We start from the raw sequence: 24,490 nt of genomic DNA, 5'->3' as shown, positions 1-24,490 counted from the left end.
CTTCACAAAAGTTACTGATGACCTCTTACTATCCAAATCTTAAGGCTCTTTTCTCCAGACTCAGGCCATGATGCAAAATGACCTATTAGCCTTGGGGCTCCAGGGGGAGACATGAGCAATCTCCATTATTCACCTCCCAACTTTTGGGAGTTCCACCATTTAGGTCAGTTGCCCTTATTGTAGCTGTGATCTTGAGGGCAGTGATTCTTAACCAGAGGTCTGGGGCCCCTGGGAGGCCGCGAGTAGGTTTCAGGGGGTCCATCAAAATAAACTAGAGAGCAGGGCTGGCATTACACTCACTGGGGCCTGGGACTGAAGCAATAGCCTGGGCAACTTAGCTTCACAGGGTCCCCTGTGACATGGAGCCCCAGGGCTTGCTACCCCTAACTCCAGCTGTCATAAATATAAAGAAAAGGATAGCATAAAACCCCTCCTTGGCAGCTGTACTGCATCACTTTACCTGTAAGTAGCTCAAATCACTTAGTTGGCATCTGTCCAGAAGGACAAATAAAAAAAGATACTTTCAAATTGGAGCGGAGCAGGGCAGGGCAGGGCAGGGCAGGGCAGGGCAGGGCAGTGGGGGGGGGGGGAGGAGAATTTGTTTGTGGCTCTGTTTGTTTGTTCCCTCTCCAGACAGAGGGAGAGACCAAACCAGTACAACACCTCCTGAAAACATATGTGGAATGGTCTAACATTACAAAAATTGTAAGTAAGAAAAGGAAATTCATTAGTTTATCTCTTGTTTTGGCTTGTGAATTTCCCTATGCTAAAGAGGTAGTTTCATTCCTGTTTTGTAATTGTAAAGCTGAGCCCAGAGGGAAATCCTCTGTGTTTTAAATCTTTTTTATTACCCTGTAAATCTACCTTTCATCCTGATTTTGCAGATGTGATTCCTTTTTTTCTTTTAAATAAAGTTCTTCTTTTAAGAACTTGATCGATTTTTAGTGTCCTAAAGATAAAAGGTCTGGGGTGTACTCGCATTGCTAAGGCAATTAGTTGGTATATTCTCAAGTCTCCCCAGGAAAGGGGTGAAGGGGCTTGGGGGGATATTCTGGGGGGGATAGGGATTCCAAGTGACCCTCCCCTGAATTTTTGTGTAAATCACTTTGTGGGTGGTAGCACTATCCTCCAAGAACAAGGAAAGCAATTTGTTCCCTGGGGAAGTTTTTATCCTAAGATGGTAGAATATAAACTTAGGTGGTCTTTCATGTCCCGCCCCCACATCTGTACCCCAGAGTCCATGTGAGGAACCCTAACACCAGCACTGGCTTTTAATCTACTGGATATGGAGAAAAAAAGAGTTGTTGGGGCACAGGCGGGCCATGGAGTTTTTATAGCATGTTGGGGGGGGGAAGCTCAGAAAGAGGTGGAGAACCCCTGCTGTAGGGTATATGTAACCTGCTCCTGCTTTCACGTCTACTGCTCCCCTTTAATATCCAAGCATAAGAAACTCCCACATACTCCATTTTTGTAATTCAGCTTTGTCTGTTTTTAGGGTGTTCTATATTTTAATTATTGTTTATTATTTTGACTACATATTAATAATTATTGAAATACAATGAGCCTTTTGGTGAGGCAGTGGGAGTGCTTTAAAATTATTTTATTCACTACACACAGTACTCAAACAGCAAATAATGTGCTATGGAGTACAGTAAGCATAGTAGAGGAACAAAGGAGTGCTGAGACATGAGTTTATGTATGGTTTGAGCTGTACTTCTTTCTTCAGCAGTGTCACGAGGGAAGTTGCAAAAGATCACATTCATGTTCTGAGAAACCAGCAGGAAAGAACCCAATGGAATGAACCACAAAATTTCTCACACATCGCTTTTGTTAGGAGCTTTCTATACAATGTAATAAATCAGAAAAATATCCAACAATCAATTATGTGTTTCCCCTTTGATACATGCATCCTGAGTACTAAGCAAGATTAATTATTATTATATGGTTATGAATACACTTGGCCAAGTTTCAGATATCCTCTCTTAATACAAGTGCAAAATTGTGGACACTTTTTTCAATAAACTTGCTATTTAGGCTCTTGTTCAAGGTTACATTCTCATTGTCCGGGTGAGATTTTCTGGTGATGTTATGCTCCTGCTTATGCATTTGCACCATGGGAGAGAGAAGGAGGCAAAAGTAGTTTTCTCCTCACCCTTGTATAGGAACACAGGAATTGTCATACTGCATACAAACAGTGGTCTATCTAGTTTAGTATTCTGCCCCTGCCACTGGCCAGTATGGGAAATTTCAGAGTTTAACAGTGGTAAAAACAGAAGTTTCTGGGAGCCCTTTAAATCTCACTTGTGCATCACCAAATATCCACATAAAAAAATCATGTCACCTCCAAAGAACTGAAATCCTTGTCAACTGTCCCAGAAGGACTGACTGGACATGGATAATATCTCCAGGTCAAAGTTAAGGCACACTGATGAGATGAAGTGGGTTGTACTGCATTGATAGTGTAGGTTGCAAGATTTTGCTGCTGCTGTTCATGCCATACCTGTCTGTGGAAAATTAGAGAATTAAACCTCCATACTCGCAAATTGGCACTTTAGTTCACTTTAAGAAAAACAAACCCAAAGCTTTTTCCCCACTAAGCTAAGAATAGATAGTGCAGTTTGCCACAGTTCAGGGCAACTGCACCTGTGTTTCCCCTCAGTGGTCGAGCACGAGCACCCATTCTCAGACTTCCTGGGTCATCGCCTCTCTGGTGTGTAGATCCTTATCTCTCTCGCTTTTGACCAGCGTATCTCCAGGCTGAACAGTTCTCTGCCTTCACTGTGTGATTCCCAGCAAAAGACAGACTGCCTAAGCATACCTGTTTGCTTGCTCTTCAGAGACTAATAGTCTGCCTGCAATTAAGCTATTACCCAGCTCTTTCTAGACAAGCTTATATATTCTCAGGGTAAAGGCATTACAGAGAAAACATATTAAAAGCAATAAAATAACCTACATGCCTGCTAATCAGCTTACCAGTGAGTACCCCAACTCTGACATGGGTGATTATTAAAACTGCACAAGGGGGTCTCTTCTATAGTTACAGGTTCATAACAGCCTCAGCTCAGAACTAGCACACTTATGAAAAGTTTAGTAACTCCTTTATATAGTTCAGGGGTCTTTGATCTGGAGTTTCCAGAACCAGGTAATCAGTAGATAATGGGTTTTTCTCCCCAGGGAAGCTTCAAAATGCCTGCCAAAGTACCTCTTAGGAAACCAACTTTGTACATATTGTCTCAAACAGTTATCTGAAGTTTCTAACATTTCCCCAAGGTTTACTTTAGTCAGTCTCCTAGAAAAGTCACATACAATCCTACAATAACAAATAAACAATTTTAATACAGTGGACCCCAAAAGTATTAAACTTAATTCAATATGTTTTCTCCAGTCTATTTCAGTAAATTGCCATCTGCCAAGCTACCATAAAACTACACAAACCTATGGAACTATTAATACTGAAAAGTTATATCGTTGTGCCATGATTTCACTAGGAAATTTTACTTCTTCTGGTTATGGAGAGTGAGTATATATGATGTATAGTTTTTGGTGAGGTGGAGAAAAGTAGGAAGAGAACTGCAAAGACTTATTTTGAAGGACTATAAAATCATAGACTATCAGGGACCTTAGCTAGTCTAACCCCTTACTCAAAGAGGGACTAATCCCCAGACAGATTTTTGCTCCAGATCCCTAAAGGGCCCCCTCAAGGATTGAGCTCACAACCCTAAGTTTAGCAGGCCAAAGCTCAAACCACTGAGCTCTCCCTCCCACCCCATACACTAGCCCTTATCTTCTTAAGACTTTCCATTTAATGTTTGTAACTGTGTACAGGTCAATAATAGCAGTTAAATCAATCACCACATCTGATGCAAATACTGAGCTCTATAATGAGAAATAAAGACAAGTTGCACTTTATTTCTATGTGTTGCAATACATGATGTACTAAGGCTGGAAACTATACAGCTGTTAAAGTCCATTAATTCAATAATGTCAGCCATAGTAGTAGTAGAAGCCAACTTAAAAAATAAAAAGCTAAATACAACAAGATTGGGGTTGCTCAAGTAAACATTTCTGAAATGAAAAGTTTGTCCTTTTATTAATGGTGAGTGAGCTTACAGACAAGCATATCCGAAAACCCAGGAAAACATAATTTCTGATGTAAATTGGTATAACTTCAGTTTAGCATTAAAACCTTTTAATTTGCTGCCTGAAATGAAAGATTCTTCCTAATTTAAAATTATTTATTACTTTCTAATTGTTAAACACACTATGCTTTTCAGAGGCTCTTGCATTTAGCATGCTTTTATTTTCTTTAGCATGAAATGCTGTTGTACTTTGATTCCTGGTTTGTTTTTCCTCTTGGACTCCCACAGCTGTATTAACAGTGTGAAGGATTTTTACTCGTTTCTTTCTCTGGCTCCAGAATAAAAATTTCTTAGCACTTATATAATGTTTGTTGGGACAAATTCATCCTCAGTGTAAGACAACTGAAAGCCATGTATTTGTACAATGTAGGTGTAACCCTTCCGCCCATCAGAGTTGGCAGCAACAAGGGCTGGGTTCAGTATCTAGGGGTTCCATTTCAGTAACACAATGCAAAACCAGCTCAAGCCCCCACCTGGTGACCTGGGACAATTACATACCACCCCCTCAGGTGCCTCTAAGAGACAATACTTTCCCTCTCGCAAGCACAGAGTCTGAGTAGCAAATTCCTTTTAATAAAGGAGGGAAACATTGTGGCATTATGTTGGGGTAATACCACAAAGAGGATTCATAACACAAACCATGAGCAAAAGACCCACCCCCAAGTAAGTTTGGCAGTATCCTTTTCCCCTCAGGGTCTTAAGTCCAACAACCCAACTGTCACCCCCACCCACAGTTTTTGTCCTTGGTCAGTGCAGCCCCCAGAGTTCGGAAGTTCATCTGCAGCCTGGGTGGAAGTGGGGGGGGAGGTATGGGGGGCAGCTTACATGCTCCACTGCTCTGGTCAATGACCAATCGCCACGTCTCTCCACGGGGTTCTGCTACAGTCTTCACCGCCAGCCGCTCCTCTCTGCTAGCCATCCTGCTGGCCATGCCTCTACACACCTCTCCGGTAGCCATTCCTCTCTGCTAGCCGCTCACCAATATGTCTTCAGTGCCCCTCCCCAGCCCACACACACTTAACACAGCTCTCAGTGATTGCAGCTCTTCATTAACTTTTGCTCTTTAGTGATTTCAGCTCTCAATGATTTCAGCTGTTGTGGGGGTGGTATAGAAGGGCCCAGTGCTGGCACACTCAGAACCACTTGCCCAAAGTAGGTCTAATGCTTAGACCTAGGAATCAGTGATTTCAGCTCTGTAGCATGTAACAAGACTCTTAATGGAGTCAAAATTAGCTCTCTTATTACACAGTGGAGTGAGGAGGGGGCAAAGTGATGTTCAGGGCCCTCAGAGGGGGCCCATACTACCAGGTACACATACCTGTCCCCCACCTCTCTTAGTTCCCTAGGCTTTGGAACCCAAGTCCCTTTTCTAGAGAGTGCTACTTAGTTGAGGGCGAGTCCCTCCATCACAAAATGCCAAGTACAGTTCTACTGTCCTTGATTCCATAATCAGGATAACACTTTATTACTCCTGCCCCAATAACAAAGAGACTAGGGGTCCCACAGCAGCCAAAGTGACCATTTGGGCAAGCAGTCCCTTCATGCTAGGTGGGGTGGGCGTCCCATGTAAACCCAGAGATCAGCCCCTGAAGTCCTTTTCCACAACTCACTACCAGATGTCAGGGTAGAGCTCATTCTGACTCTGCTTACATAGGAATTTCACTTATAATTTTTAAGTGATTTACAAATATTAGCTAATTAACACTAAAAAAACTTTATGACTTTGTGTGATATGACCCTTGTACTTTGCGATTATTCCAATGCTAATAGTCTACGATGGCACATTTCCAGTTGGACACCCATGGAATGGGACTTTCCGTACCAGTTAACCAAAATCAATAAACAGGTTGTCACTTCCTGCTGATTTTGTTTACCTCGCAGATGCCAGGCAGAATGGTAGCTAGTTAATTCTCAGTTATAATAGTGTATGACACTTAGATTCACTAGGGGTCAGATTATGCCACCCTTATTCAGTTTGAGTAGGACCTTACTCCATGAATAGCCCCATTGACGTCAACGCAATTACTTGCAGAAAAAGGTGCTACTCAACACAAGTAAGAGTGGTAGAATCTGGTCCTACACGTATAAAATGAGGTAATGACAGGGAAAGTCATACTGGAATGACAAGAAATTAAAGAGTTTTAAACAGTAACTACATGACAAAAATATCTATGGAGAGATTATGCAAACTCTTAGGAATTTTATAGAAATATTAGTTACGAATTCATGACAAGGTGTTTTCCTTTAGAATCCATTGTCACCTCTAACCATTTTCATGGCATGGTCCTCTCAAAATGAATTTCCCCCCTAGTCTGAGACCTGGCTTTATTTTTATTTTTTTAACTGCCAGGCCAAATTGAAATTCAGTGCCTGCAAACACACAATCCCCACATTACAGGCTTTTCAAGAAACTCAAATTATTAATTTTATAGGCTAGCCTTAGATTGCAAGCTCTTTGGGGTAGGGACTGTCTTTTTGTTCTGTGTTTTTACAGTGCCTAGCACAATGGGGTCCTAGTCCATAAGTGGGATTCCTAGGTGCTACCGTAATACAAATAATAATAATAGTCACTTTCCCCCACTCCCTTCCATCTTTTGGCCAGAGTATCAGTCAGCAATTTGACAGCAAAGTATTAAAATCCCAGACCAAGTTAATGTTTATTTATGGTATGGACCAGGGATTGGCAACCTTTGGCACCCGGCCCGCCAGGTGCTTACCCTGGGTGCTTGCCCTGGTGGGCCGGGCCAGTTTGTTTACCTGCTGCCTCAGCAGGTTCGGCTGATTATGGCTCCCACTGGCTGAGGGACGTGCTAGCTGCCGCTTCCCACCGCCCCCATTGGCCTGGAGTGGCGGACGCGGCAGGTAAACAAACCAGCCCAGCCCACTGCGTGCCAAAAGTTGCTGATCCCTGGTATGGACTAAGGTTTGAGATGCCCACTGTCTTTTGGGCTATACCTAGACATTAATTATGACGGGTTCTCCTAATTCTGTTTCTTTAATGGCAAAGCAGGCTTGACTGAATAGTCTATAGCCACCAACTATAATTCCTGGATACTTAGGAATACTTATATTCTATTACTCTGCCCTATGTCCTTCAGGGAATATAAGACCACCTAATACTACCCCATTTCCCTGATATTTTTACTAAACAAAATAATGTAAGTTTTGTTATCTTAAGACATTTCCCTTTCTTTATCAAAGCCCTTACATACCCACAAAAGGTGATCAAGTGTTTCTTTCATTTTGCAGAGCACATATAGTCCATCTCTGTGTCTATTTATTTGAAAACAGTTTTGTTTAAGCCACAATGGCCAATTTGTTCTCAAAACAAAATCACTTCATTTTTCCCAGCCAGGCTCTGATATATGTCGTTATCCTCAACTCAAGGGCAGAGGTCAAAAAAACCTTCCTCTTTTTTTCATGAATCCAAATTGTTTACTGTTCCTCTTTTACATGTTTCTGTCTAGGCTTTGAAATTCGTGTTTATTCAAGGATATTCTGTGTCAATCTTTCCATTCCTTAAAGTGTTTTTAGCTGCTTTGTCCACCATTTCATTCCCTGTTATCGCAGTATGCGCTGGGATCCAAGCTAATGCTACATGTATCCCCATCTGTACTAACTGTTATTAGAAATATAATTGCATTGATTAAAACACACATTTTTAATCACCCTGAGACCTGAGACTGCATCAAAAAAAATGACTGCCACTGTTGAAAGCACATCTCAAATCCAATTTAGTGCTAGCATTATTGCAGTTCGGCAGTCATGACAGCTATAAAATCAGACACTTTTTTCGATATATTAATTTGCAATTTGGTATACAATATGCTGCTCCTATTCTTTCTGCTTTTTCTTTTTTGGACCCATCTGTATATATTTGACAAAACTGACTCCACTTTCATCTATATATTGGTATACTTCATTTTAAATACCTCCTGTCTCTTTTTTATCCTTACATTTATAAAATAAATCTAAATCCATGTTTGGTCATCTGACTTTCCACCCAGAACTAATTTTCCCATGACTAAAAGTTTTGATGCCAATTAGTTTTTCCTTATCTTCCAACTTCTGCATTCACACTTTAACTTGAATGGCATGTGGAGTTCTAACATTGTGCTATAGTTTGCCCATCAAATTCCCAACAATCTTCATATATTTGTTAGATACTTTCTCCATTACAATATCCATTAACTCTGGCCCAGAAAGTTCAGTCCAATTGTTTCATTCATAATGTAACTGGCATTTCACTAGATGCTATCTGGAGCATCCATCTAATGTTGTAATAAATGCCCTGCACACAATTTTTAGTGCCGGAACTTATATTAAATCTAATTTTTCAAGTTCTGGTTTTGATGCTGACCCAAAAGCTGGGCAGCCATAGTCAATAACCAGTCTGATTCAGGCTCTCTATACCATCAGCAGTATTTTCTTATCTGCCCCACAATTAGTCCCAGCAAGACTTTTAAGAAGGTTAATCCTTCTTGTACGCTTATCTTTAACATAGTCTATATGATCTTTCCAAAGTAATTTAGTATCAAATATTACCTCTAAGAATGTAAATCTTTTAACTATATCTTTTTGTCCTCCATACAGATACAGTTTACATTCCTTTGTAATTTTCATTTTTGTACAGATCAGTCCTTTGATTTTGGCAATGGAAAACTTGAAACTGCATGCATTTCCCCAGTCAGAGGTCTCGCCTAATGTTTTATTGATTCTTTTCTGCCAGCCCAGTATTCCTGCTCCCAACCCACAGAGCACAATCATCTGTGGACAGAGTGACACCTACCTTAACATTTATTTGTTTTGGGAAATCATTTATCATAATATTAAATAAAGTCAGGCTGATAACACTTCCCTGCAATGTAACTTTCCCAGCTCTGACCTACATGGTCCTTTTACTCAGAAAGTCTCTAATCTATCCATATATTCTTCCCCTTATCCCTGGTGCACCTACATTGTACAACAATCCTTCCCTCCATAGCATGCCATATGCCCGTGCGATATTTAGAAAGTCAGCTATCATGAAAACTTTGTTAAATTAGAAACAGAAGTAGGAAAAAATAAAAAATGAGGCACAATGTGACTAATGGAACACCTTCCTCTCCTAAAACCATGTTGTACCTTACTTATAATGCCCTTGTTTTCCAAATAGGCAACCAAACTGTCCATTCACCATTCTCTCCATAATTTTACCCAAACAGGAAATAGGTCTATAAGCATCTACTTTTGTGGATAGTCTGCCTGGTTTTTGTATGGGGATTACTACTGCATGTTTCCACCCTACTGGTATCGCTCTCTTCTGCCATATAATATTATATAATTCCAAGAGAATTCTCAAATTGGTTTGAGAGATTTAAATATTATGTTGCCTATATTATGTTTACCAGGAAATGTATTCTTGCTGATATCAATAACTTTCTCAAGTTCCTGCATACAAAACCATTCATTCAGTATAGTATCTTCATATTTACCCCATCTACATAATAGTTTATGATTCTGTTCAATGAATTGTCTTTTAATTTGATGAAAAACTGCACTTTGATTTTCATCATTATTTACCCCTTGGAAAAATTGTGCTAAAACTTCTGCTTTCTCATTATCAAAACTTATTTTATCAGTTCAAATAAGACCTGGGATGTGACTACATTTAGTTTGCATTTCATTCATTCTTCTATTTTGCCTGTACACTTCTGATGTCTTGGTATCTTTATTTATCCACCCATAGTATTCCCTCCAACTCTCTTTGTTTATGTTTTTTTAATAATACTTTGTGCGACTGCCTTACTTCTTTTATACTTTGTTAGATCTTTACTATTCATTGTAATTGTGCTTTTTATAGGCTTTGTTCCTTTCTTTAATAGCCAGTTTGCATTCCTCTTTCCACCATGGAAGTGAGTTTTTAGTTTTGGGGAACTTCAATATCTTAGGTACAGCTACTGAAACTGCTGCTATTAATCTCTTTATGGTGTTGTCATTGAAATTCTCTACGTCATCACACACAATGAACATTCACAAATTCAGTACACTTACTTGTAAATAGCATCTAGTTAGCTTTCTTAAAAATTACAGGTGGGTAATTTTCTATTACCTTCAACCTTACCTTGGCCTTGAAAAGTAGTACGGATAGGGATTTCTTTTTCCTTATATATTATTTCTCAACTGCATCTACCTGCAATGACTGCTGTTATAATTCCAAGGTCTAAGCAAGAAAAACTATCATCTGCTGCATTAAATCTAGTTGGGGTGCTACAGTTTAAAACCACTAGATGGTTTTCATCAATTAACTTTTCAAAGAATGTGCCATTGTTATCAGTTGTCTTACTGCTCCACAATTTATGATGCTTATTTAGGTCACTGTATGGTCTTTTAGCACTCTTCACTATTTCCTGTGACTTTCTAATTTCCTATGTGGGGTATATATATTCTAATTCCTTAAAGAAAGATTTCTCCTGTGCATTGAGATTTCAACAGCAATATATTCAAAATTTATTTCTTTGTTCTCTACTGCTATGTAGTTTAATCTTTCTCAAATGAACGTACAAACACCGCCTCTTCTTCCCAATTTTCAGTCTTGCTTAAAGGCAAAATATAATGGAATTTTAGAAGCAAACTTTTTAACCAACCGTGTTTCCTGGATATATATGACATCTGGTTTAATTTTCATTTCTAGGATATTTTTAGTTCTTGACCATGTGCTAGCAAACTGTGTGCATTCCAAAAAAGATTGTGATCCCTGGACTAGTCATTTCACCATTAGCCTTATTCAAAATCATATAAATATAGCCTATTGTCAGATTGCTAACATACACATATTTTTCTACTGCCCTTGCAATGCTCATTTTTTTCTGATTGTTCTTTGTTTGTGATGTGCAATTTATCACTTCAATAATAAATGCAATAAACTTTTCTTTTTTCAGTACTAATATATCACCACCTATTCCTTCCACAATGTTTATCATATTTTTATAGAGTGAGGCTGTGTTCGCAGTTTCCCTTTTCTTCTCCTGATTTTCTCTTCCTTCTCCACCCGCTGTTTTGAGAGTCTCCTTACAGCTTCTGCATAAGATCTGCCACTAACAATTTTTGCCTTTTGTATCTACTTATCTTATTTTGCCAGATGACACCCTCTATATGCCGAACTATGATTACCCTCAGTTACTATACTTGACATCCGCCCCTTCTATGCAACTTCCATAGGAATGCTCTTCCCTGTATTTACCACATCTCATTTTCCCCTTACAAACATTTACTACATGCCCATACCATACTGTTGGCATTTATAACACCTGAAGGGAGGGGAAATATATGGCTTGATTCTAAAGATCTGAAACACTGGTCTTACTGTCTCAGCTAGAGTGTCTCCCTTAAACATAATCAGCACTGCTGTTGGTGATTTACTTTCCCCTCCTCATTCACCATGGTCTGAGTGTCCATAGCCTCTGTTTGCTAGAAGCAGGGAGTGGACAACAAGGGATGGATCATTTGATGATTACCTGTCCTGTTCATTCCCTTTGAAGGACCTGGCATTGGCCACTGCTGGAAGACAGGATACTGGGCTAGATGGACCATTGGTCTGACCGACTATGGCCATTCTTATATTCTTAAGAAGTATGTTTTTCTAGTTGTTAGCCCTGCAAGTTCAGTTGGATATCTCATAAGCAATTTGGGTTCTTTCCTTATTTTGTATCATCGCCAAAAAAAACTTTATTGCTTTTTTTACTCCTGTTAAGCCTGCAGAGCCAACACAATTAGCCAGATTCTATTCTTTCTTAGGAATCATTAAGGGAATTGTTTACAAATCTCCAGTAAGTTACACATTAAAAGCAATGGGGATGCATAGATGTCACTAAGGATGAAATTGGAAGACAATGGGATTGCATAATTGCACTGTTTTGAAGGGTTAAATTGGATTCAGATTTGTGCACAGAGTTTGTGCCCACACTTTCCACATGGGTGAATTTTACCTAGTGAGTAGATCTATTGAGTAATAAAGTGCCATTTTTGCAGTCACTTTTCAGAGCAGAGCCACACTTAGGTTTCTGGGGGCAGGGACTCTTTCTATTTATTACTGTAAAGTGTCACGCATGTTTGTCACTGCATAAATGTATAAAAATAATTTTGGCCCCTGTAATATTTATTGTATCTCCTTTGATGCTGTAACATGATTTCAGTAAAGATAGATGTGGGTCTTTAGCGTATTTCAAATTAAAATGCCCTCAAATTTTGCACATCATAGACAACTTGAACCAATATGTTGACTGCCAGACTTAGTGAGAGAGAGTCAGACTATTAGGCCTGGTCTACACTACGCATTTATACCAAATTTAGCAGCCTTAAACCGAATTAACCCTGCACCCGTCCACACAACAAAGCCCTTTATATCGATATAAAGGGCTCTTAAAAACGATTTCTGTACTCCTCCTCGACAAGGGGAGTAGCACTGAAATCGGTATTGCCATGTCGGATTAGGGTTAGTGTAGCTGCAATTCGATGGTATTGGCCTCCGGGCAGTATCCCACAGTGCACCGTTGTGACCACTCCGGAAAGCAATCTGATCTTGGATGCACTGGCCAGGTAGACAGGAAAAGCCCCGCGAACTTTTGAATTTAATTTCTTGTTTGCCCAGCGTGGAGCTCTAATCAGCACAGGTGGCGATGCAGTCCCAAATCCAAAAAGAGCTCCAGCATGGACCGTATAGGAGACACTGGATCTGATCGCTGTATGGGGAGACAAATCTGTTCTATCACAGCTCCGTTACAGAAGACGAAATGACAAAGCATTTGAAAAAATCTCCAGGCTATGATAGACAGAGGCCACAGCAGGGACTCAGCACACTGCTGCGTGACAAGCGTAACGGAAAGCCAAAGAATCATATGGACGATCATGGAGGGAGGGAAGGGGGACTGAGGACTCCAGCTGTCCCACAGTCCCCACAGTCTCCAAAAAGCATTTGCATTCTTGGCTGAGCTCCCAATGCCTGAAGGGTCAAAAACATTTTCCCGGGTGTTTCAGGGTGTATGTCGTCAATTTACCCCCTCTCCCCCCCGAAAGAAAAGGGAAAAAATTGTTTCTCGCCTTTTTTCAATGTCACCCTATGTCTCCTGCATGCTACTGGTAGACAGGGTGCTGCAGCGCTGAACAGCAGCATCCCCTCCCCTCCCCGGTGGGAGACGGTGCAAAATGACTGATATCTGTCCTCATCATCATCCTATGAATGCTCCTGGATGGCCTCGGTGAGGTTGGCCAGGGGCGCCGGGGCAAAAATGGGAATGACTCCTCGTCATTCCCAGCAGACAGTACAAAAGGCTTGGTAACCGTCCTCTTCATAGCAGCTGGAGGCTGAGATCCATCAGCCCACCCCCTTCATGTCTAATGAAGATTCTGTACTGCCTGGACTATCATAGCAGCAAGAGGCTGCCTCCTCCTCATTTTATCTCACTAAAAAGTCAGTGTATCTTATTCCTGCATTCTTTATTATTTCATCACACAAATGGGGGGGGGGACACTGCCACGGTAGCCTAGGAGGGTTGGGGGAGGAGGGAAGCAATGGGTGGGGTTGTTGCAGGGGCACCCCCTAGAATGGCATGCAGCTCATCATTTCTGCTAGATCTCTGGGGCTCTGACCCGGAGCGGCTGTGCTCTCTGGTTCTCTATAGACTTGCCCCATATTCTAGGCAGGACTGACTCTATTTTTAGACAAAACATAAAGAAGAGAATGACCTGGGGAGTCATTCCCATTTTTGTCCATGCGCCGCCGGCTAACCTCAGCGAGGCCAGCCAGGAGCACCCATGACAGCAGCAGACTGTACAAAAGGACTGATAACCATCATCGCCAATTTCCAATTTCAAACGGTGCAAAATGACTGATAAATGTCATCACCAATTTCCAATTGCAGACAGTACAAAAGGACTGATAACCGTCATCCCATCGCCAATTTCCAATTGCAGACAGTGCTATAGCTGGTAACCATCTCTGCTACCTTGCAAAAGCAAATGAATGCTGCTGTGTAGCACTGCAGTACTGCGTCTGTCAGCAGCATCCAGTACACATATGGTGACAGTGACAAAAGGCTAAACGGGCTGCATGGTTCCCATGCTATGGCATCTGCCAGGGAAATCCAGGGAAAAAGAGCGTGAAATGATTGTCTGCCGTTGCTTTCATGGAGGAAGGATTGAGTGACGACATTTAGCCAGAATCACCCGTGACAGTTTTTTGTGTTGGGATCTCAACCCAGAATTCCAATGGGCGGTGGAGACTGCGGGAACTATGGGATAGCTACGGGATAGCTACCCACAGTGCAACGCTCTGGAAATCGACGCTAGCCTCAGTACATGGACACACACCGCCGAATTAATGTGCTTAGTGTGGCTGCGTGCACTCAACTTTATACAATCTGTTTTAAAAAAACGGTTTCTGTAAAATTGGAATAATCGCATAGTGTAGACATAAGATTAGAGTGCTCTAGATGTGGGGTATCTAACTACGTAAATTTGTGGCATTTTGTAGGAGACAGAAGGTTCTATGTGTACTGGATGTACAAATGTCATAGATGCACTTGGGAGCAGGGTGCCATCAAACAGAAATGAGCCTCACAGACATGTAAATGTTTTTAGTTGTCTTGATTATATTTTAAATCTGCTGAAGTTACTTTAATTACTTTTGTCTCAGAATGAAGGGAACACTGGTTTGCTCTCCTTAATCTTGTAAAACATCCATTGAAAGTCAATGAAAGCTTTGTCAGAGTACCAAGTGCAGATTCAGAACCCAAGTCAGCTCCATATTACTGAATACCTGTGTGATCAGTATCACTGATTTACAGCGTTTTATGATTGAAAGATGTGTACAAGATGATACAAAATTAATGCCGGACTGTGCAGTATGGTACACTAGCTAAACAAATATTTTAGAAGATCTTTCATTTCTCCAATTTTCCTTATTTGTTGTTAATGTTTCACTTCTTTTTTCCCCCTCTCATTTCCTCTAACTTTGAGCCATACATATTTGTAGAAATAGCTTATAAGAATGCAGACTTCAAGCTTTTTCCCAATTAAACTTAATTTTGGGGGGAATATTATCCTGATGATATTATTTCCTTCATATTTGTATTTTTTCTGACAGTGTGTGGCCAGTGGGAGGAGCAGGTAGATGATCCCCTGGTGGATCTATTCCCTGAGACAGAGGCCAGCCCTTCACTGGAATCTATTCCCCTCTCTGACCAGCTAACCCCTGCCAAGCAGGCAGAGATCCGAGAGGTTCTGGGTTCCTACCAGCAGCTGTTCTTCAACCAGCCTGGACTCACTAACCTGGCTGTCCACCAGGTGGAGAAAGGAGCCCACCCTCCTGTAAGATGCTCCCCATTCCGGGTCACTGGGAAAACAGCCCAGAATTTGGAGAGAGAGGTCAAGGACATGCTGGCTTTAGGAGTGATCCAGCTGTCCTCCAGCCCTTGGGCCTCTCCCATGGTGTTGGTCCCAGACAGGGGCGGCTCTACGTTTTTGGCCGCCCCAAGCAGTCATGCGCGGGAGGCGCCCCGGAGCCGCGGGAGCAGCGGACCTCCCGCGGGCATGACTGCAGAGGGACCGCTGGTCCCGCGTGGCTCGGCTGGACCTCCCGCGGCTGCGGACGGTTCGCGGGTCCGGCGGCTCCGCTTGAGCTGCCGCAGTCATGCCTGCGGGAGGTCCAGCCGAGCCGCGGGACGAGCGCCCCCTCCGCAGTCATGCCTGCGGGAGGTCCAGCCGAGCCGCGGGACGAGCGCCCCCTCCGCAGTCATGCCTGCGGCAGGACCTCCCGCAGGCATGACTGCGGCAGGTCCGCCGGCCCAGCCTGCCGCCCCCCCCGGCGGCAGGGGACGCCCCCTAGATTTTGCCGCCCTAGGCACCAGCTTGTTTTGCTGGTGCCTAGAGCCGCCCCTGGTCCCAGAGAAGGACGGGTCAATCTGGTTTTGTGTGGATTAGCAGAGGCTTAATGCCATCACCAAGTTCGATGCCTACCCCATGCCTAGGCCTGATGAGCTTCTCAACAAGATGGGGCGGGGCTTGTTATCTCACTACTACGGATCTCACCAAGGGCTACTGGCAAGTACCTTTGGATCTGGATGCCTGGCTGAAGTCTGCTTTTATCACCTCTCTGGGGTTATATGAGTTCCTGGTCTTACCTTTTGGCCTAAAAGGGGCACCTGCCACCTTCCAGCGCCTGGTGGACCAGTTACTCAATGGGATGGAGAATTTTGCCCTGGTGTATATTGATTTAATCTGTGTTTTTAGCCAGACCTGGGAGGACCATGTGTCCCAGGTTAAACAAGTCCTGGACCAGCTCTGGGACGCAGGTCTGATAAAAGCTGGCAAATGCAAAGTGGGGATGTCAGAAGTGTCATACTTGGCCCACAAAGTGAGGGTTGGCTGCCTAAAGCCAGAGCCAGCCAAGGTGGAGGTGATCAGAGATTGGCCCGCTCCCCAGACTAAGAAGCAGGTCCAGGCTTTCATTGGGATGGCAGGCTACTATCAGAGGTTCGTGCTCCACTTTAGCTCCATAGCTGCCCCCATCACTGAGCTATGTAAGAAGTAAGCCAGATAAGATAATCTGGACTGAACAGTGCCAGAGGGCTCTCTGTGCTCTGAAGGAGGCTCTGGTCAAGGGCCCAGTGCTGGTAAACCTGGATTTTGACAAGCCCTTTATGGTGTTCACCGACGCCTCAGACACAGGGCTGGGTGCAGTCCTAATGCAGTCATCATGAAGTGTGGCAAGTCTTTGGACTCAGGGTTAAATACTGCAGTCCTTATTCATCCAATTTAAAATGGGGCTTAAATTCTGTATCCTCACCAAACTGACAGAATTTACTTTTTATAATTTGTGAGAGTTTTTCAAGGAAATCTGTTAATTCTTTGAGTTATAAACTTTTTTATATCGCTGTGACAAAGTAGGGTTTTATTCATCTTGTTATGTTGCATGTGAGTCTTACTGGCCTATACTAATACTGTGTGTACCTTAGTTTCCCTGTGTACTGCACCAATACTTAGGTGGTGGGAATTGGGTGTGTGATTTTTGCTAAGGCCCTCAGGGCAGGTGAGGCTGCTACGCTGTTTGCACTTATGTAACTTGAGACCCAGGAAAGGGGATGCAACTAGGTGACACCTGTTGCCCAGGAAGGGGAAGCGAGACAAAGAGAAGGAGGAGGAGCATCAAGGAGGGTGTCGGAGGCCAGGTAGCTGGAAGCGGGCAGTCTGCGTGGGGGGACTGGAAGAGGGGGAATCCAGGGCTTCTGGCCCAGGAGTCCCAAGATGGACTTGGCTGAAAGTCAGTGATGTCTGTAATAGCAAGATCTGTCCTAATCTGTGTTCCTGTCGACTAATAAACCTTCTGTTTTACCAGCTGTCTGAGAGTCAGGTCTGACTGCGGAGTTGGGGTGCAGGGCCCTCCAGCTTCCCCAGGAGCCCTGCCTGTGCAGACTCGCTGCGGGAGGCGCATGGTGTGAAAAGTGGATGCTGAATGTTCCAAGGTCAGACCCAGGAAGGTCGAAGCTGTGTAAGCTTCTTGCCCTGGAGACAGTATGCTCAGAGAGAGGAGGCATGTCCCCCAGAGTCCTGACTGGCTTCATATGGAGTAGTTCCAGAGCATTGCTCGGTAACTCCGTGACAATCACCACTTCTGATTTTTTGCTTGGGGGTGGGGCTGACCCTAATCTTTAGGGTCCCTGGAGTTTGAGAACTGAGAACAGACTAACTTGTAGATTATTCCAAAATCTAAGGCATGGGTTATTTTTTTTAATTGATGTGTATGGTCTGTAAATACTTTGAGCCATAACTATTTCTATTTACACTGCATGCAATTTTTCAATTTTTTTGTTGTTAGATGCATTTTACAACAACTATTGTGGCAAATAATTGATTTCACACTGATTAATTGTGACAGTGTATGGTTTTTAATATATAATTGCAAGGTAAATCACCTAGGGAGAAACTGACAGAGATAGCACTGTCTTACAGTTATTTAATTCAGGGCTTCATTGGCTGAACTATAAGCAAGGGCTCAGGTACAGCCTGTCTCCTGCATAGGAAGGAGCAGCTGTCCTGCATGTGAGTGCTGATACTTACAACAAACAAGAAAATCAGCTGGGACAGTGGAGATTGGACAGTGGACAAATGACAATGGCTGGATGGAGACAGAAAGTGCCTACTCAAGACGATAGAGACTGTCCAAGGGTTTTGAAAGTGGAGCTGGCCAGGAAGCAGAGCTGGGGAAACAGTGGAGCCTGTTAAACAATCACATCTGCTTGGTTTGAAACTTCATATTTCCAAGAAAGAGCTTTAAATAGTATTCAAGCTTCCTCCACCAGGTGCTCAAAGCTCTGCAGGCTTCCAGGCTCCTGTAGCTTCACAACTAAAACTTTGAGAAGCAGGCAAAGGAAGTTGGAGCACTGGTTAAAGCTTTCTCTAATGGGTGTGCCAGATCTGAAACAGAAAAGACCATCTCCTCAGTCCCACTCACAGAGAGCCTCTCTCTCCAGCCCCTTCACAAATGAGTCTGCAGTCCACACAGCTCCATATGCAATTTTTTTTAAACCCAAATAATTCCTACACAAAAAAAGTTTGTTAAATTAGAGTTAGGGTTGACTATGTTTCCTCAGAACAATGCAAACACTGAAAAGCAAAGAAATCATAAGTTAAGGCAGCATTCACACAACTAATACCAGTCTCCAAGTGTTAGTCCACTACCACTCTGCCTCACCAACACATACACGCTCAATTTCAGTTCAACATTGCTATCACCTTCAATTACAGTTGATCAGAGAACAATGCTGTTTCATGGCAACTTGCTAGGTGTTGAAATTAGTTTTTGTTCTGCATTTTGGCATGAAAGCAAAACCTTTCAAACATTTTCACCAAACATCAAGGGAGAGTGCACGGGCCTGTGGTGGGGGAGACCCCAGTTTCAAGTCCTTGCTCCCCAGCAGAGTTTTTTAATCCCAGATCACTCTGAATCTGGCAGAGCAGGAACTTGAACCTGAGTCTTCTACCTCACAGGCCAATGCCCTAACCACCAGGCTCTAGAATACTGTATGACTCACTTTCCCCTGCCTCAAAAAACTTCCTACCTTTTCAACGAAGACTTCATCAAAACCAAAACATCTCAGTGAAAACAATATATTTTGATGAATTTTGTTAGTCTTAGTTTTCTCTGTTGCTGCATATTTCTTGTTTTGATCTCTTGACACTTCCTGTTTTGCTCTCCTGATCCAATCCACTCCCCTCCTGCACAGGCACTCTGAGGATACCAGAACTGTTCTCACCAATTCTTTTCTCATCAGAAGAAGCACATCACCAAAATGACTGGGGTAAGCAGTGTATTGGTGAAGTGTATTAATAGACCAATGAAACAGTTGATTTGGAAGTGGCAGTTCTATGAAGTGCTGGACAAATTGTCATGACCTTGGGAGTGATTGACTAATGAGAGTTATTTGTGATGATGTGATGTTTCATAGACTGTGTTGTCACTGGATATCCTGCTGAAGTTTAAATACGGAGTTCTGTGGACTATTCCAGAAGATTATCTCCCCCACATATAGTTCAGTTATGATTTTATTACACTTGTTAACAACTATATTTCCAGAAACTCAATGAACAATACTTCAAGGAGTACAGCATTAATTTGAATGCTAGAAGGAATGCTGATCTTTCATTGGCTCTTGGTAATATTGCTAAAGTGCAAGACAAACAATAAATATACTATGCTAGAAGAAAGACTTGTAAATATGGGAAAACAACGTTCAAGGTTAGGGACCATGTTATGTAAATGGTGGATTCTTTGTAACTTGAAGTCTTTAAACCATGCTTTGAGGATTTCAGTAACTCAGCCAGTAGTTAGGGGTCTATCACAGAAGTGGGTGGGTGAAGTTCCGTGGCTTGCAGGAGGTCAAACTAGATGATCATGAGGGCCCCTTCTGACATTAAAGTTTCTGAGTTATTTTTCAGCTGTTCTCCAGACTCCTTCAAACATGTGTGATTTTGAGAAAAATCTTCTGTTAAAATAGTATATTTTCACAGTTGTGGGAAAGAACTAATGCTGGAGGAGACAATAAAGATCTAGATTGTCTGAGCTGTGCTCAGTGCAAGTATGCAGTGGGGGAGATAATTTAGAGAACATTGTGTGTATCACCAACTGAAGCAGAACATTTCTGAGGGAGCCCTTTGTTAGCGTTTTGACAGCATATCACTGGAGTGCACAAGAATTTTGCTGGTCATGGTGATGAGGAAAAGGTGGATTTGAAAGAAAAGTGGCTGGGCGTAGTATTTGTATGCTTAACTTTCAAACACTGTTGGGGCCAAATATTTCCATAACTTTTATTTATGTATCTAAAAGCAGAATTTGATCCTTTTTGTATCATACCATCAATTCTCCACTGTTTATGCAATAAAGAGAACTTGCAGAAATGAGCACTAATGTTTACGCTGACTGCCTGTATTGTTTTTGCAGGTAGAACTCAACTACACAGAATATCCAGACTATTCATTTGATTATGGTCAAATTGCAACACCATGTGACAAGGAGGAAGTCAGAAACTTCACAAAAGTATTTTTGCCAATTGCATACTCAATTATATGTGTCTTAGGCTTAGTGGGTAACATCTTTGTAGTAATGACCTTTGCTTTATATAAAAAACCCAAGTCTATGACAGATATATACCTCTTCAACATGGCCATAGCAGACATATTGTTTGTTCTCACTCTTCCATTCTGGGCAGTGAATTATGCTGCTGAAAAATGGCTCTTTGGTGACTTCATATGCAAAATTACCAGAGGTATTTATGCAATCAACTTCAATTGTGGTATACTACTCTTGGCCTTTATCAGTATGGACCGATACATTACTATTGTACAGGCAACAAAGTCATTTAAACTTCGGGCTAGAATGCTAGCATACAGTAGACTGATCTGTTTGATTGTATGGACATCGTCAATTTTAATTTCCAGTTCCACTTTCATATTCAGTCAAAGCTACAGCCACTCCGTCAATGAAACAGAAGAGATTTGTGAACACAGATCCAATACAGAGACAAAAGGCACTACTTTGAAATTATTGCTGCTGGGTATGCAACTTCTATTTGGATTTTTTATCCCTCTGCTGTTTATGGTATTTTGCTATGCATTCATTGTCAAAAGCTTGGTGAAAGCTCAGAATTCCAAAAGAAACAAAGCAATATGTCTGCTTGTATTAATTGCGATTGTTTTCCTGGTTTGCCAGGTACCATATAACATGGTTCTTCTTGTGACTGCCAAAAATATGGGTAAATTGAATAAACTGTGTGATAGTGAAAAGCAAATAGCCTTTGCAAAGTACATTACAGAAGTCCTGGCCTTCTTCCATTGTTGTTTGAACCCAGTGCTCTACGCTTTTATTGGGGTGAAATTTAGAAGTTACTTTCTGAATATCATGACCGATCTGTGGTACCTGAGATACAAGAAATACAAGACCAAGAGTTCAAGGATAAGTTCTGATACCTATCATTCAAGGCAGACAAGTGAAATTATGAGTGACAATGTGTCATCCTTTACTATGTAATATAATTGCAACATTATTACGAAGGAGCTTTGATTATATTCATCCACCAATCCAAACCAATCTCATTATTCATGTCACAGCTAGTGATTTGACTTTCTGACACCCTAAATAGTATTTCCTATGATCTACAGCTCCCTCCATCAAAACAATTAACATAAACAGAAGAATGACACGACTATGGAAAACTCGTATTAATCACTGTCTAGCTAATGTTTATGCTGTTTTCAAATACAGGCACTTAAAATTCTCCAGAGAGCTAAATTTATCAAGCAACTGCCTTCATTCTAATGAAAAATTGCAAGTTTGATTTGAACATTGCCTTGGTATTTTGGTTTTAAAACAGGGCTCAAGTCAGTTATCTCGTATCATAACCATTTTGATAGAATAACAATTTTAAAAGAATCAGAGAGGCAAATTCATCACCAGCCCAACTCCATTTATACTTATGTTATTATTAATTATTTATATTGCAGTAGAGTCTTGAGGTCTTGACTAAGACTGGGACCCCTTTGTGCTAGCATGGTGTATACACATAGTAAGAGACAGTCCCCGCACCAGTGGGGCCAAGATAGATAGAGAATGGGAAGGGACGTGCTCAAGGTCACATAACATGTCTGTGGTAGAATGGTCTCCTGAGTCCCCATGCAGTCCACTGCCCTAACTACTGACTGCTGTCTCCCTCTGTAGTTGTGCCTTGTTATGTCAGCACTGAATTGTCCAGAGCCATGGCTACTGAAGGGAATAGTATGGGTTTTTTTTAAATACACGCTGAAAGGTTTTGTAACATCTCCTCAGTTTTTATCATCTGTGGAACAGAAAATCAGGTTTACTTGAGAAGAGATATTTTCCTGATTTGGCAGTGGAATTTCAGGTTGTTGACTCCTCTGAAACTGACCATTTTGTAAATTTGTCCTTGAGAAAGAAAAATATTCAGAGTGGTGTTTTGGCCTATTTGCTTTATTAAATGAAATATTAAATTCACGTGAGTGATTTCTGTTTTTCATTGAAGATGGTCTAAGAGGGCAGTATTTGGCTCACTTGATACTCTATTTTATTTTATTGGACAAACATGGAGAAAAATCCTGAAGTCTTTTCTCAGTACTTATTAGGCATTAAAATTCCTGTTAGGCTCAATTGTGCTACCTGCTAAACTGATGCAAATCTGGAGTAACTCCACAGACTTCAGAAATTGATATGACTGAGAGCAGAATTTGGCTCATTGACTGCCATGCAACTCAGAGTTAATACTGAGTAAGGACTTCAGTATTTGACCCGTTATGAATAAACCTTGAATACTTATACAATAAACTGTAAGAATTATTAGACAGTGCTGGAGGCATACAGTACAGCGTAATCATAATTCAGCATTAAACTGGGATACATCTGTTATGCAATTTAGCTATTTCTCACATTTTATATTGACACAAGATTTCAACAATAAAGATTCAGGATGGAACTTAACTGATTTTTTAAATTATGCACAACACTCAGAAAAATATGTAAATAGCACAGCTACCTTAAAATGGTTGTTACAGTTTCTTTGATACTTCTGTTTAGTTAATTAAAAGTTCTGTTTGCTGTGGGAGCTCATAAAATTGCAACAGAGGTCAGAAGAGAACCAGAGAAGAAGTCCCATTCCTTCATAAATGGTTTGGTAGGAGAATATTCTAGACAGGAGCTTGGAATCTTTGAGGGAATGATTTTGGTCCTGAAGTTACTAGCAGACAATCAATTTCAGTCTGAAATGGAGGGTGGGGGGAAAAGTGTAGAAAGGAGCAAAAGCAGCTGCTTTGCTTCACTCTCTACAAGCACAGCTCCTTTGCAGAACCACTGAAATGTGGGGAAGTGACTAGCTAGATCCCGATAGATGTCTGGGGAATAGTTTCTGCATGTGGACTGTTCCCTTCTCAGATCAGTGTTTTGGCTTTGGCAGAGTAACTACCCTTGCGTGATTTTAACTGGCTGCGGAAGGTGGAAGCAGATTGGAGCCAGCAGAGTGCCTGCCAATGGCAGCATGACAGGGCCAAGAGCTGGTGCTGATGGGGTACTGAGGGAGAACACAGATGGGACATGCTACATGGGGACTGTTCTCATTGGAGAAATTCATCAATGTTTGTAAATTAGTTTGAGATTTTCAGATATAAAAGTTAAGTCTATTTTTTTTACTCGCTTCAAATTTGGAAATTAAATATGGCTTTTATTGTTAATTAACTGTAAATTATACAAACATGATACAAAAATACATATATTTATTCATATATAGCAAAGCATTCTTACTAGTAGAAATTCCAGCAAATAAAACTTTGATAACTGATTGGCAGAAAAATAATACAGTTCTGTCTTCATTATCCTAACATTAAATAGCTGAAACAGGGTCACTTGATTATATTGAAAATTCCTTATTCATCTTAAAAACTCTATTATACAGCCTATTCAATGTTTCCTCCTTCCCCTATCATTAGATACAAGACTTTTAACTGTATTTTGCTGTTTATAGTAGAAAATACAATTTAAAATGTGTTTAATATTACTTCTATGGCTTTTGCAAATGAACCTGGAACTGTAACAGATTTCCTAGGTAGTGTTTGGAAAACCTGTATGAATAATTATTTATAATTATTATAGTTTATATTCTGTGTATATTAAAAAAGATAAACTCTTTATCAATGTTCCCTCTAATTTTTTTACATCCATGTGTGGAATTAATTTTTTATGTGCACCAATATGGAGGTGATGTGTGGCATGGGTGGGGCCAAGGGGTTTGGAGTGCATGAGGGTGCTCAGGGTCAGA

The 24,490-nt window shown here is 41.4% G+C and overlaps 1 protein-coding gene and 1 long non-coding RNA gene across 5 annotated transcripts; one reads left to right on the top strand and one right to left on the bottom strand.

The window, feature by feature from the left end:
- The first annotated feature begins 622 nt into the window (after positions 1 to 622).
- Positions 623 to 24,362, top strand: LOC120402437 (C-C chemokine receptor type 6-like). Of its 2 annotated transcripts, XM_039533077.1 has the most exons (4): positions 641 to 705; positions 17,512 to 17,638; positions 19,400 to 19,474; positions 20,614 to 24,362. In XM_039533077.1, exons 3-4 carry the CDS (start codon positions 19,466 to 19,468, stop codon positions 21,697 to 21,699), a joined length of 1,095 nt encoding a protein of 364 aa, XP_039389011.1. In that variant the 5' UTR covers positions 641 to 705; positions 17,512 to 17,638; positions 19,400 to 19,465; the 3' UTR covers positions 21,700 to 24,362. The 2 variants fall into 2 exon arrangements, with proteins under 2 accessions (XP_039389013.1, XP_039389011.1); XM_039533079.1 differs by lacking the exon at positions 17,512 to 17,638 and having other exon boundaries at positions 623 to 705.
- On the bottom strand, positions 1,583 to 5,132 carry LOC120402438. Of its 3 annotated transcripts, XR_005597237.1 has the most exons (3): positions 4,965 to 5,132; positions 2,342 to 2,504; positions 1,583 to 1,841 (listed from the first exon to the last, which is right to left on the bottom strand). It is a non-coding gene; the product is annotated as an uncharacterized LOC120402438 (long non-coding RNA). The 3 variants fall into 3 exon arrangements; XR_005597236.1 differs by having other exon boundaries at positions 1,583 to 2,504; XR_005597238.1 differs by lacking the exon at positions 4,965 to 5,132 and adding an exon at positions 2,974 to 3,061 and having other exon boundaries at positions 1,583 to 2,504.
- Positions 24,363 to 24,490: the final 128 nt, after the last annotated feature.

This window comes from Mauremys reevesii, linkage group 3, assembly GCF_016161935.1.
Source record: "Mauremys reevesii isolate NIE-2019 linkage group 3, ASM1616193v1, whole genome shotgun sequence".
Classification (NCBI taxonomy): Eukaryota; Metazoa; Chordata; order Testudines; family Geoemydidae; genus Mauremys; species Mauremys reevesii.
Note: the sequence above shows the minus strand (reverse complement) of the source record. Positions and strands in the feature narration are given on the sequence as shown.